The sequence below is a fragment of the Rhipicephalus sanguineus genome, chromosome 3, assembly GCF_013339695.2.
Source record: "Rhipicephalus sanguineus isolate Rsan-2018 chromosome 3, BIME_Rsan_1.4, whole genome shotgun sequence".
NCBI lineage: Eukaryota > Metazoa > Arthropoda > Arachnida > Ixodida > Ixodidae > Rhipicephalus > Rhipicephalus sanguineus.
In genome coordinates, this window is record NC_051178.1 from 162232544 (window position 1) to 162246947 (window position 14404).

Consider the following 14404-nt stretch of genomic DNA (forward strand, 5'->3'; position numbering starts at 1 on the left):
AACTCTCAGGTATCATTGGTAACTCACAATAATCATCATGACATTCAAAATTTTGGCATGGCCATGGCGTTGAGACCTCCTACAGCTGTAACCTCGGGTTTTCCCGGAGAGACACACACGCACGCTGGAACTCAGTTTTCAAGTGTGCTTAGAAAAAAATAGTCGTCAATTTAGAGTACATTGTACTCTACTATGGAAACACACGCCATGTGTTTGCAATGCTCGCTGCTCACGGCCAGTCATGTTTTATAAACAGTTACCTTCGTTACCGTTCAAGCTTTTCTTACATTTTTTGTCCACATAACATTCACAAACATAATGCGTGTCTTTTCTGTAATATCACCGGTTTGAAAAAGTGATAGTTTTGCCGAATGGATAAAGCGATGAATGCGATAGCAATAAATTAGAACGTTATACGAAGTAAGGCTGGAAGCTTTAGGTGCTGCATGAATAGTAGTAAGCATGAGCTTGCCACGCAAACGGGCGTGCTGGGGCGTGTCCAGACCCATGTGAAGAAAGAGACTCGATGGCCACGAAAGCCGCGTGTAGAGTGCTGATGTTGATAACGAGCGGCTCCCGTGCGCGGAGCATTTTAGGTCGCAGAGCATAGGATGGCTTGCACATAACCTAACACACGCAGAGTCCCTTCGTACTGCTGCCGCAACAGGGTGGTTATACGATGAAGTCAGCGTATCATATTCAATGCCACAGACCACCAATGTCGTGTGCGCAATAACTTACAGAAGAGCCACGTGCTTCAATGTCACTGAGACGCAATCGAAACTCTGCTGGCGTGTGTACCACGGCGCCTGGCCAACACAGATGCAAACTTTCCGACATTGCTGTACTCCGTTTCACACATTACTCGTAGGTGCAATGCTGTGGAGGTTAGCAAGACTTCTTGCAGTAGATGCGTTCGCATTAAGAAATATAATGCGATGTTTTTGCCATCCAGAATAGACTTTTTCTTCTCGTTTTTAGGCTGAATAATAATCATTGAACATGTTTAGCGCCTTGCAAATAAACAAACACCGTTATACGGTTGTTATTGTACGGCTCGATTGCTTAGCGTCTTGTTGTTTTCGCTTTTTGGTATTTAATTTGCACGGCGTCGCGAGGCGTCACGCGGAGGCTCGTGTTATCGTTTAGAACGACGACAACGAACCATGAGACGCGCGGACTTACACACTTTGTTGAACGAACTTCTTACATAGCTTCCACAGCGTTGCATCTTACGTGTGAAATGGAGTATAGTTCACCAACAAGCGAGCGCTGGCACTCGCTTGAACGCGAAAAGAGCGACGACGCCGTTTTACCGCGCCATTAGGCCCTTTACGCCATCTCCCGGGTTCGTAAACAAGCCTCTGCGATGCTGAAGCAACCCAGAGATGCGCGTACTACCAACTGCAAAGGATGTCTACAAATAGATCATCGTTTGCATGCTGGAGAATATATGTGGTTCTGGCCGCGCGGCCTAAGGCGCGGCGTCGCGGAGCGCAGGGTCGCTGGTTTGATCTGTCCAAGGCTTTCTCTCAAGCTCGTTGGCGTGATAAGGATTGGGGGTTTTAGTGGGGATTTTCTGCAGCCTCCTACCAAATAAAGGGACCCTACTTCCCGTGCACTCGCGCACAACTGCAACGCCACAGCTAAATTTCAACCTCTTTGTGGTTTAGGGGCCCTTTAATAATTGAAGGCAAGCGGCATATCTTTTATTGCGATATATGGACACTCACAACAGGTTCTTGCCGCCGCCGTCACCGTCATGTCCCGTAGAGAGTCCAAATTGATAACATCTCCCCGCGCATCCTATGTTCTACCGCGGGTAAAAGCATGCGAGCGGGGGTGACGAACGCGGCTGAAGCAGAGATTAAACGAGTCGGCCCATCTCTGTCGCTCGGAGGCCGCATGCGATAGCATCACCTTGCTCGGAAGGCCTGCCGTCGAAGAAGAGAGGAAACGCCCCTCTCGTCTTGAACGAGCACGAAAAGACGCGAAGGAGGCAAGTAGAGGGGGGGGGGGGAGTAGTTGTCGCTCGAGCAGCAGCTTTCAATTGATTATTATGGCGCGGTCGCGATTGCTGATGCCCGCGATATCTCGGCAGACATCACCGGGTGGCTCGTATACCCTTTTACGTGCTGCGCTCTCAACGTGAAGAGACTGTGCGGAAAGAGCATCTCTCCCTGGAACGGCCGTATTCTCTTACATAAGCGTTTTGTAGAGTTACGCGGGATAGGATCCAAAAGAGTTTGCTGCCAGCATCACTTTGTATAACATTACAATTTGTTGCTATGACATTCATTGATTCGCCCTTGCGGTGCAACTGACTCTTCTTTGCAATCAGGCTTACAGCATAGAGCTCACTATTCGTTTCAATAATGAAAACCACGAAACAAGCATCAAAACCGCATGATGGAGGATAAGGCGCCTGTGAACAATGAGAACACCCTGCCCCGTGTTCCCGGTAAAGATTAGGTTGAAGCTCCTTTGCACTTCACGCGAGGGCTTCGAATGACGTCAAACGGCCCATCATACTTTGCGCGTGTCTTTCCCGCTTTCATATATAGAAGGGAGACCATTTAGCAACTCATTCAGTTCACTCTAAGACTGCCACGGGTAGACCACGGAAATTAGAGACACCATAAGAACAGCGGGAATACAGTGCTCGACGAAAGGAACAAATTAGTCTTTCTGAAAATGGTGGCGGGACCAATCACGGTCTACCACAGCGACCACAAAGCGATTATCACTACAGTTACTCTAAAGTTATAATTAAACATACCCCTCCCCCTGCTCCATCAGCATGTGTGGTTTTTGATACAGCTTCGCTGGACATTCACGTTCGCAGGCCGGGATGGCGGCCATTTTGTCATGTTGCACTGGTGACCCACGTCTGCACACATGGTGTTAGAACCACCGATAGCCATTGGCTGCTCGCGAACGTTGTCCTTCCGAACACATTCGTCTTCGCGCGCCCATTATGTCCTTATACAGGACAGTTAACGGGAATTATGACATGCCACCAGTTAGACATATCCCGCTTCTCAGAAGCACTGCGTCATTTTTGTTGTGAACCCTTCAGAGGAGGGGAAAGCAAGTCGATGTCAGCGTCCACTTGACGACTCCCTAGTGAGCTGTTCTTTCGGCATGCACGATTTGCGAAACGCCCCCACACAAGAAAGGAACGTTTAACGATCGTTCTTGGCAATCCACCTTGCCCACTCCGGGCAAGGCGGAAAGCGTTAAATTGCTTCAGCTACCGCCAACAGCAGCCATGAGCGTGCGTTAATGCACGCACGTGTTTGGGTCAATGTCTGAAGTAAATACATTGTGTACACACACGTACGCACACGTGTGTGTGGAGGGGGGGTTGCCAGTGCGTGCGTATATATATATATATATATATATATATATATATATATATATATATATATATATATATATATATATATATATATATATATATATATGTGTGTGTGTGTGTGTGTGTGTGTGTGTGTGTGTGTGTGTGTGTGTGTGTGTGTGTGTGTGTGTGTGTGTGTGTGTGTGTGTGGAGGGGGGGGGGGGTGCGTGCGTGCTTGCGCTTCTGGCCTCGAAGCAAGTGTACTGAAATTTTTCCTGGCAATTGACAGAGAAACAAACAACGCAGTAAGAAGATGAAGTGTTGCATTATTCACCTGACTATTGCCGCATGATGAAGGCATCTACAACGACAACTTGCAAATTGCTGGTTATGTAGACATAGCGTGAAATAGGACAATATCGGCCAAGCATGCAACAGAAACACACCGATCATCTTCTTACAATGTCGAATTCAGGCTTCTGGACAGTACAGTGAACTCGCGGATGCCGGTGTCTCGCATAGTGCTAATTATCTTTGCACCAATCATTTTATAGAGAACCTGCATCTCGTCATAAGCTCAGTAATATTAACGCGATAGCGTTAAAGAGCTCGTATCGCAGAAATTCCGCCGTCGGCGTCGGTGTCGGCGCCGTTGGTTGTGAGCGAAAAATCATCATCTTGTCCGTGACCGAAAAAGCGAAAAAGCTGCAAATAAAATAAATAATAAAAATGTTGGGTCCGAGTGAGAATCGAACCCAGGCCGTCTGCGTGGCAAGCAGGTGTTCTACCACAGAGCCACGCCTCAGCTTGGAGCTGCACTGAAAGGAACTTTCATGCATTCCAAAAATACGCGTCCTGTATACAGGTGTCACAGTACGAGATGTAATATCGCAGTAATAATGCGTGGTACAAGCGTACATTGCCATCGGACGTCACACCACGTCAATATCATAACGACTTGGTGGTTTAAAGACAGCCACCCATTACAAAAGGCACACACATTACTGCGCGTATTCCCTTAAGACCACGTAGTGGGTGCATCGCAACTTCGAAAACGTCACATAAGGCACACACCTTAGTGCACGCATTCTGTTAAACACTCGTAGTGTTCGAAGTGCGCACTAGGGGCAGGATATCGCTATCGCGTTCAACTCTTAAAGGCGAAGCTTAAGCGTCCCCCAATTTTTGTTTAGATAATTTAGTTCAATGACAGAATGTAAGAAAATAATATTTTGATTTGCAAGAAAATTCGCAAAAAAGAGATTCAAGAAACAGATTGAGATACAAGTTTAAGTAAGAAGTAACCAGAAGATAAATATCGAGTTTGTTATCTTATACTGAGAAAAGAGAAAGGTTGCAGAGCAAGGAAAGAAAAACAAGAACAACAATGGAGATAGCGGGGACATTAAAAGACACACACACACACACACACACACACATACACACACACGCACCCACGCACGAAAACACACACACACACACACACACACGCACGCACGCACGCATGCATGCATGCACGCACACTTTTAAGGAACGCGTGATTGTGAGATTCGTTCAATGCGGCTAGTTGAAAGTAGAACATTCAGTAGCGCATTTGCTTTTTGGTGTGAAGATCGTAGCTTCTGGCACACAATCCAAAAGTAATTGCTTAGAAAAATAGCTAGTGGTATATATTACAGAAGATCTAACACTTCCGCGAGTGGCTGCCTCGGATAGCTGCTGCTGCGAGGGCAAATGTTCCCTGGTTTTCTTTGTAGCACAATGGCATAATTGAAAAGCAGGTTAGAAAATGTAGTCGGCTTTTGTCGTGAAGCGACGTGTCTTATTCCTACAACAGAAAAGGAGGAGGAAGAAATGGTGGGTAGATCTAGATTTCCAGCTAGATGCATGCCGGAAACCACTCCTCATGAGCATGCGACTATAGGCGTGCATAAGAAGTGGGTTATCACAGCATACAGAACTAAAACGCATACACTCGATCAAGTTCACCCTGCATCTGAGGAGGTGATCAGCTGCGTTAAATCACTGGTCACATTTAGCCTTATTTCCTAAACGAAAGCGCTCGTAGATAGGTAGGCATCTTTAAGAACTTCAGCACGACGCGAAACGCTACTCTTTGGAGAGAAAATCCGGTCTCCTTTATAAAAATTCAATTCCTCCATAGTAGCACTCTCAGCCAATTCGTGCATCAGTGCGTCAAGTCATGTGCTCTTCCGTAATGACACCCTAGTGTGTAATAGTTTGTATTACGAACCCGTGGCAGAATGAACACGTGGATGAGATAGAAAGAGAGAATTTATTAGAAGGCAGAGAGGTCGGCCTGAGCTTGAGCTCTCAAGCCAGGGTGGTCATGCCATTAAGGATGTTCTCACTGATCGCATGAGGACGCGGTAAAGCAAAGAAACTATGCGACTTCTCGCAATTCTCATAGAGAAACTGGCGAGTAGCGGTAGCCGTTGCATGTGGTAGGTTTTCTGCCATTTGTAATCTTGTTGCAACGTGAAACGACAGGGTTCAAGCGAGACCAGTAGTAATTACCCATGACAATGACAAACGGCCCCATCGGTACTTCTGCTAGCTCACGCTCATCATATCTATAAATGCGTTTCATTCCTTCTCTCTCAGATGGACTACATCATGGGCCAAGGCTACGGCGGCGCCATGATCTGGGCCATCGACATGGACGACTTCCAGGGTGTGTGCGGTCGCAAGAACGCGCTGATCAACGTCATCTACGAGAAGCTGGCCGACTACGACGTGCCTCTGCCGGAGCCCACAACGACTCCGGTGCGCTCGACCTTCGACGACGGCCAGTGGAAGCCGACCACGACTCCGCTGCCCAGCACGGAGCCGACCACGCCCAAGATAGCCGTAACAAAGAGTTACCCGCGAGACTGCGACAGCCCCACCATTTCCTTTATCCCGCACGAGAACGACTGCACCAAGTACTACTGGTGCGTGTACGGGACGCCCATGGTGATGTTTTGCGAGGGAGGCACCGTGTGGAACCAGGACAACGGCAACTGCGACTGGCCCGAGAGAGTGGACAGGCCCGAGTGCAAGCACATCACGAGAAAACCCAAGCGGCCGCACAAGGACATTGAAAACGAGAGCGCGTAGCACTGTTCACCCTCATTAGCGTATACCGTGGATACGGAACGACGCGACAGCCGGATGGATGATTTCACTGATGAATTAAGCGGAAGCTGGCTCAGTCATATCTGGAAGAGAAATAATTGCGCGCTATTACATGAAGCCGATGACGTTTGTTCAAGTCTCGATGCAGCCTTAGTTGTCGTCCACGTGCCATTTCTCGCAGATGCCAATAGCCCACAGGCTGGATAAGTTCAACAGCGCCGTCTTCAGGGGAAAACATTTTCGATTAGTAAAAACATCTTGCATCTTGAAGAATATTTCGCGCCACATAACCAGCTTTTCAGCACTTAAGGAAATAATTAAATTGGGCAAGTTAAGCAAGGACATGTCTTGTGTCCATTAGAAAGACGACGTTTCTTTAGGGCATTCACAACATATAGGGGTATGATACTTACTAGTAAGGTGTACGTATTACAAAGCTCTAAATCAATATACCGACTTTTGCATATACAGACGCAATAGGTCAGGGGGGAGAAAAGTCCGTGACGTAACCACGCCATCAAATGCCATTTCAAAAGTACGCTAATGGTGACGGCAATTTGCGATTAACATTCGTCAGCCCAACAAGCTTTTTGCATATTTGTTTTCCGGCACTTAGCGCATTCCCATCTGTCGTGTTTAAAACATCTAACATTTTTCGACAGGGTAACGCTGTTTCAGCTTCCGGTTAACGCTACCCGTCAGTACTAGGGAACTTCGTAACGATGACATGTTTGCCAGAAGGCATTTCATTATTCACGAGTGGTGTCTTGCGGGGAGAAGTGCACTTTTCACGCTATTCATTTCGTTCGTTCTTTGTTCAGTTGCGTTTTCGTTTTCGCCGAGTGTTTGTATTTATTGGAAGTGAGGAAACAGTAAGTGCATAATTTGACTTGGCATGGTCAACATTGCACTGATTACCATTTTCTGAAATGTCTTATGTTCTTCCGAACGTTTTAACATACCATTTGCACGCCTTAGGTATATACAGTATTGTGTCCAGGTGTACACTTAACTTTGTTGTACAACCGCCCAAATCTTTAACTAGCGTGTGCCAGCGGCGACATTACTGTGCATCTGCGCCGTATGACGGAGCCAAGTTTCAAACAAGGACAGGGTAAGCGCATGCCCACAAATCCCGCTCGGCTGGGTCCATCGTCTGCTAGGCAATTCATTCTTCAGGACGGCACCCGCTAGTGGCGCAATTCAGATGAACCATTTTTTCGGCATATCTCAGAGCATATCTTTCAGTTTTATTTCCTCGATTTCTTTCAGCAAGGTTCATCTTCGGAACCTAAAATACGAGCAGAACAATTCGCCTGCTCACACTGCTTTTAAAGTGCGCAAATATGGAGTGACGTCTTTAAGAAGGAACAACCGAGCAGACGATGGACCCAGCCGAGCGCGCTTTGTGGGCATGCGCTTACCCTCACTCCGTTTGTAACTTGGCTCCGTGATATGGTACGGATGCACAGTTTCTTCAGCCATTTCCGCAACCTGTGCCCAGAGCTTTATGTACAGCAGCAGAACCTTACTGTCCATATATGTTCCTACTTCTAACATTCCGTCACAGAAAATAAGCCTTCGGAACTTCTATGGCTCACGCTGCTATCAGCCATCGTGCCTATCGTGATGAACAGCACATCGCATTTAACTGGCAGCCACAACGCTAATACACATGGTGGGCCTCTCTGTTCAAGTAGCATTTAAAGCTCTCTCACGCGCCAGTAAATTCAATTTGCCTGTTTTTTTTTTCAAGCAAAGTACAAAGTTTCTTGAGTCTGACGAACCTCAGCTGTTCCTACTTAGCGAAAAAAAAACGTGTGCGTACGAGGCAGCTAACAGAATCGTCCATAGCGGCACCACATGCTATTCGAGAGCTGCACAAAAATAATTTCGTCAGTTCATGCCTAGGAACCAATAAATTAAAGGAAACGCTTCGTTAGATTGTGTGGCAGTAGATACATATCGGATATAGCGGGCACATCGTTTTACTTCTTCGTTCCCTTCCTCGAATGCACAATGGCTGGAAGTCAACTTTTGCCAGCACGGATAAGCCATATTTTATGACACCCAAACGTGAATTGATGGTGTGCTTCACGCAAGTAATTTTACGCGTTCAATGCCTGCTTCGAGTTACCCTTCAATGCGCGACAGCTCCACGAAGATGCCCAACGACGGAACATGCTGCACTGTCTCATGTTCCAATCATTTTCCTTAAAGTGTGAATAAAGGTGTATCTTGAAGACAAGCTGCGTTCATTTAATAGCTGCCGCTTTATTCATGCGCCAGCAATATTCAAACGTTTTGTCCTCGATATGTCTTAGAGAAACAAGTACTTTCCAACTAGCTGCGACGACAAGACGATCGGACATTTTCTGTGCTGGTGCTACTAGAACACTCTCCCCATCTCTCATCAGCCCACAAGGCAGTCATGGCACTCTTGTGACTTCTGAGGACTACGGGCTTGTGCGAGCGAACGCCTCTGGCTTGCGGTGCAGTCTCGCACGCTTCAGTGAATTCACTGCCTTTTTTTCTCCCCCCCCCCCCTCTCTATCTCTTTCATCATTCTATTCCCCTTTCCCATTCCTCTATTGTAGGGTAGCCAACCGCAAGCTTTTCTGGTCAACGTTTTGCCGTCTGCCTTTCTGTTTTCTTCATCCTTGCTGCGAATGAGAGCTCAAAACAACGGAGCAGACATTTTTTTATGAGAAAATAATTAACACTTATCATTTACATTTACATGGCTCGCTCCGTGGTTCTAACTTTAAAGGGACAATCTAGAGAAAAGCGATATTTCTCGTATTACTAGATTACTCTTTCATCATGCCAAAAACACCATGATTCGTGCTAGACGACGCTTGGTAAGCGAAAAAACGCACAACGAGAAAATGCGGGTGAGGTTCCCGCAGCAGTCGCCATGACGCCAATGATTTTGATGGCGTCTACTATAGGGCCGACGTAGTTCCTAATCGGTAGAAACGAAGTCATCGCCTTTTTCGGGAGACAGGGAATTATCATACAAAGTTTCAGGAAATTTCGTAGAGCCGATGTCAAAATACGAAGAAAAAAAAACCACACTTTAAAATCCATGACGTCACCATCGGAAATTTCGGAAATATAAAGGTGAGACTTTAACTATGATTTTCTCATCTATTGATGAACCTCTCGTGGTGACATTGTTGACACGAGAGTTTTCTCAGTATAATTTATCAATCCAAACTGATTTATTGTTTCACTTTAGTGTCCCTTTGTGTAGAACCCTCTTCTTGAGCCTCCAGGTTTCTGCCCCGTGGGTATGTACTGGTAAGATGCAGCTGTTATGTAGTTTTCTCCTGAGGTTTACTGGTGAACTGCAATTCATGATCTGAGAATACCTGCCAAATGTCTTCTATAGTATTCTTATTCTTCTAGTTAGTTCAGTCTCATGGCTCTTATCGGCGGACACTACCCGCTCTAAGTAGATTTATATCCCTTACCACCGTTTCTAATCAGCCGCTCGCTGCTAGAATTTCCACTCTAGTAACTGCAAATTCTAGTAGCAGGCGACTGACAGAAAAATTATGGCCGCTCCGCACTAGTGTCAAGCCTGAAGCAAGACTGCAGCAGGGTGGCCTTCCTTTTTTATCTTTATTTTTTGAAGTGCGGAGCATTTCAAAGGGCCGGGCTGTCGTATGCTGCGTATGCTGTCGTGTGCCGTCATCGTATGCTGTCCGTAGCTTGGCGTAACGCAGGCTAAACCACGAATAGCATAGTCATCTGTAGCATATTGAGCGCGCGTTCGCACCAAGGAGAAGTTTTCTTCGTCCTGTTCTTCGAGCGCCTTGATGGTGATAAGTGCGGATTACTCTAGGGGCCCGGCAAAAGCACGTATAGAAATAGAAAAAAAAAAGCGGAAGCAAGCGAGAAATGGACAGAGAGAAGAAAAAGGGGGAAAAAATAGGAAGAAAAATGGAAAGTCCAAGAAAGACAAAGAAATAGAGAAAGATATAGGAAGAAATAAATAAAAATAAACAGAGAAAAAGAGATAGAAAAAAAACGGAAAAAGGATAAAAGAACGAAAGAAAGGATGAAAGGAAGAGAAAAACCGAACAGAAACAAAGAAGGCTGCCCAGCTCCGATCTTCCTTCACGCTTGGCACGACTAGTGCGAAGCTGTCGTCATTGTTTTTTTTTTCTTCTCGTTCTTTCTATTTCTCTCTGTTTGTATTTCTTTCTTTCTATTCTTTTCTTTCTCTTCCTATCTATTTCTTTCTCTCCCGCTGTCTTTCTATTTTTATTTTTCTTACTTCCTTTTCTTTCTATCTGTATGCTCCTTCCTCAGCCCTTGTTTCTCGTCATTTATCTCTTTCTTTTTGTTTCTGCCTTGCTCTTTTTTTCTATCGCTTTTTCGTGTCCGTTTCTTTCTTCCTCTTTCTTTCTCTTTCTCTCTCTTTCTATGTCCTTCTCTGTCTTTCTATCATTTTCTTTCTTTATTACTTTTATTTCTCTGTATTTTCTCGTTCTCATTCTTTCCATCTCTTTCTCTCTTTCTCTTTATATCTTTCACGTATTTCACGCACTCCACTTCGCCGAGCAGAGTCTTCGTTTAACGCTCGCACCTACTGTACTCGGTAGCGGCGCTCACCCAATTCCTCTGGCGCATACCCACCTGTGGAGTTTTTGACGACGAAGCAGAAGTTAACACTTTTTCAGCATGGTCAGAAAACGCTGCCGATCGGTAGTCGAGGCTCCTGAGAACACGCGAGCCAAACATTATAGCGCAGCACGCGTCCTGGCATTTACAATAAATTCGCAAAATCAGCTAAAAAGCGCTTCCTTTTCTCTCGAAGAAAAAAAAAAAAACATGATACTTACGGCGTCACAGGCAGGTTCCACGCCATTGGCTGATTTGAACATGGCGTGCTCGGTAGTTTCTGCGGCTGCCGTGAGAGGCCGCCACTCACTCGCGCGCGCGCTCGATCGCACTGAAAGTAGGCCACGCGTTCGAAGAAAAAAAAAAAAAAGAAAGAAAATGTGCTGAAGGTCGGGAGGCGCGCGTGACGTACCTTTTTCCCCTGTGCCATCCCCCCCTGCTTAGCTTCCAGCGCTTTCGTTGGGGCGAGAGAAGAGAGAAAGCAATTACAGCGTGCGACAAATCTCTAACTCCGCTCGTACTGGACGGATTCTAAAATTGTTTGTGGCGTTCGATTCGCGAGGCAATAAGTTCCTTTAGTGAAGTCATTCCATGGCTACTTGGAAAAGTGTTGCAGGGCCCCTTTAAACAGCTTTGCTGTTAAAAAAATCACAGCATATCCACGGAGTGAATGATGATGAGTGGGCGAAGCTGCGGAGGTTCATCGGTAAACCGTGAATCTTCCGTGAATTCTGCCCAGTACATCATCACCGACGTGAGATCGGGCGCGTTTATACTAAAGGTTCGATGAGTTATGACGGCTTGCAGCTCACTTTAATTTTACATGTACGCTGTGAATTTTCATTGTTTAGAAAACCATTGCTTTGGAAACATCTGGCGTCTTTCGTTAAGCAGCTGGCGTCTTTTTGTTTTGCTTTAGAAACATCTGGCGTTCTTTCGTTTTGCTTTTACAAAACATCTGGCGTCTTTCGTTGGTTTATTTCATCAATCAACGGCGTTTTGAACAAAATTTTTATTGTTTAATCACGCACAGGAGAAATCTCACCAGGCACTACCTTGGAGGTAAACAATGGCTGCTAATGGGAATGAGAGACAGAAGAAGTCGGCTTTTAGCTAACACTTACACTTCTACTTCTACTAACGTTTCCTACTGGAACATGCCAATGGCTGCTAATGGGGAATGAGAGACAGAAGAATTCGGCTTTTAGTTAACGCGCACGCTGCGAATTTTTTATTGTTCAACAACGCACAGGAAAAATCTCCCACCTGCACCACCTTGGAGGTCAAAGCGTAAGACTGGTTACGCACTACGACTACGACTACGAGGGACGAACGGGTGCCGCCTTAAGGAGCTTCGCCCCTAAAACTGTCGCTTTTGGACTGAAAGCGACCATGTGTGACAGGTCACTCTGCGACTTGAGTATACAATATCGACAACCTCGGTCGCGCGACACCGAGTTGTCGAAGCTGTGAGTGAGCCCTAAGATCCCGTCATAAACTCTGTCATGGCTCTTACTGCAAGTACTTAGCACAGAATATAGCGGTTTATTGCGCACACATTTCTCGATATACATTCAGGCATGCTTTGTGATCCGAAAAGCACGTTGTGAAGGATGATGTGTTGTCGTGTTGTCGCTACGGACTCTTTTATGTTTGTAAATGCAAATTTCACTCAAAACAACGGCAAGGTTGTGGCAGACTATAAGGGTCATGATAATCGGTTCACTGCTACTAAGGTTATGAAAGCGGACGCGCTAGCCGAGTCATGAAGAAAGCTGTGGCCAGGCTGCTGCTGATGTGTTGTGGCATAATCTGCAATGGCTGGGTAGCTTTAGAGCGCCCTCGTTAACCGAGCAACAGAGAAAGGTATGGCTGACCCGTTGACGAGGAATCGTGGCGCAGTCCTGTGTATCGGTTGGGCTGCTATGAAGGGCCCATCCATTATGCAATTCATATGACTAGGTTTAGCACCCAGTGATAAAAATAACAGAAAATAAAAGGCGGGAAGCCTGCGCAACTGTTAAGGTTTACCATGCGTACGACATAATATAATAAGAGAAAAGGTGTGGTTACCCAAAGTAATTTATTGAAAAAGCCAATTCGAGTTGTGCAAAAAAAAAAGCTAGCTCGGGAGCGAATCGACATATTTGCACAGCGCAGTATGAAACAGATGAGAAGACACAACACAGGCGCTGACTTCAACTAAACTTTGTTAGCGAAAGCGCTAGAAATATAAACACAAGATAACCACAGCACACATCAGCGCAGTCGCACAACCTATTGCATCACAGCCAGATAAGCGATTTTCTTTTTCGTGAGGGCAACAGAAGGCATGCTTACACAGAGGTCACCCAGCTATTGCATTTTATCAGCTTCTATGATTTCACGTGTGAGCTGCTCACGATGTTTCGCGACAACGGTGCACTTTTCACGTTCCGGTTCACAACCGCAATCTCCACAGTGAATGCCGAGATTGCCTTGAACGACTGTGTTAACATGACAATAATGCTCCTCTAAACGCTCGTTCAAGCATATGCCCGTTTGTCCAATGTACTCCTGACCGCAAGTCAACGGGATCAAGTACACAACACCCACAGCGCCTGCTACTAACTGCCTCTGATGTTTTGTTGTGCAAGCGCTCCTTTGTGTGGTTTGAGCATTCACGCGCTGACAGAGCACTGATAGTTTTTTCCGGAGCAGAGAACACAACCTTAACGTCTACTTTGTTCCCTATCTTTTCTAGCTACCGTTCTGCCCCGCCACAGTGGTCTAGAGGTTATGGCGCTTGACTGCTGACCCGAAGGTCGCGGGATCGAATCACGGCCGCGGCGGCAGCATTTTCCGTGGAGGAGAAAATGTTTGAGGCCCGTGTGGTGGTCGAAAGAACCCCAGGCGGTCGAAATTTCCGGAGCCCTCCACTACGGCGTCTCTCATAATCATATCATGATTTCGGGGCGTTAAACCCCAGATATTATAATTATATTATCTAGCTACCGTTCTTTCAGAAGGGAAAGCTTGCATAGTGGGCATCACAAGTAGTTTGAGACGATGCCCTCTATGTCACTTGTAGTGCGTAAGTGGCTGAGATATTTTGGAACTTCCTTGGAATAGATGAAAATAATATAATATCGATGGCGTGACACATGGAGTTTTACCTACTACTCAAATTCAAAGCAACGTTGTCGATACTGCTGTTGCTGACGATGGCGGCGAACCATCACTCAGCCTTTTTGTAACGGTCGGGCAGCTTTGAGGCGCTCACTATTCGTGCATATGGTATGGCGTGACATCTGA

The 14404-nt window shown here is 46.1% G+C and overlaps 1 protein-coding gene across 1 annotated transcript in view; it reads left to right on the forward strand.

Annotated features, from left to right (window-relative positions):
* Positions 1-14404, forward strand: part of LOC125756124 (uncharacterized) — a 145690-nt gene that overhangs the window by 6033 nt on the left and 125253 nt on the right. The window contains exon 8 of the mRNA XM_049414206.1: positions 5966-6459. Within this exon, the coding sequence (XP_049270163.1) occupies positions 5966-6459 (494 nt within the window). The remainder of the gene's footprint in view (positions 1-5965; positions 6460-14404) is intronic.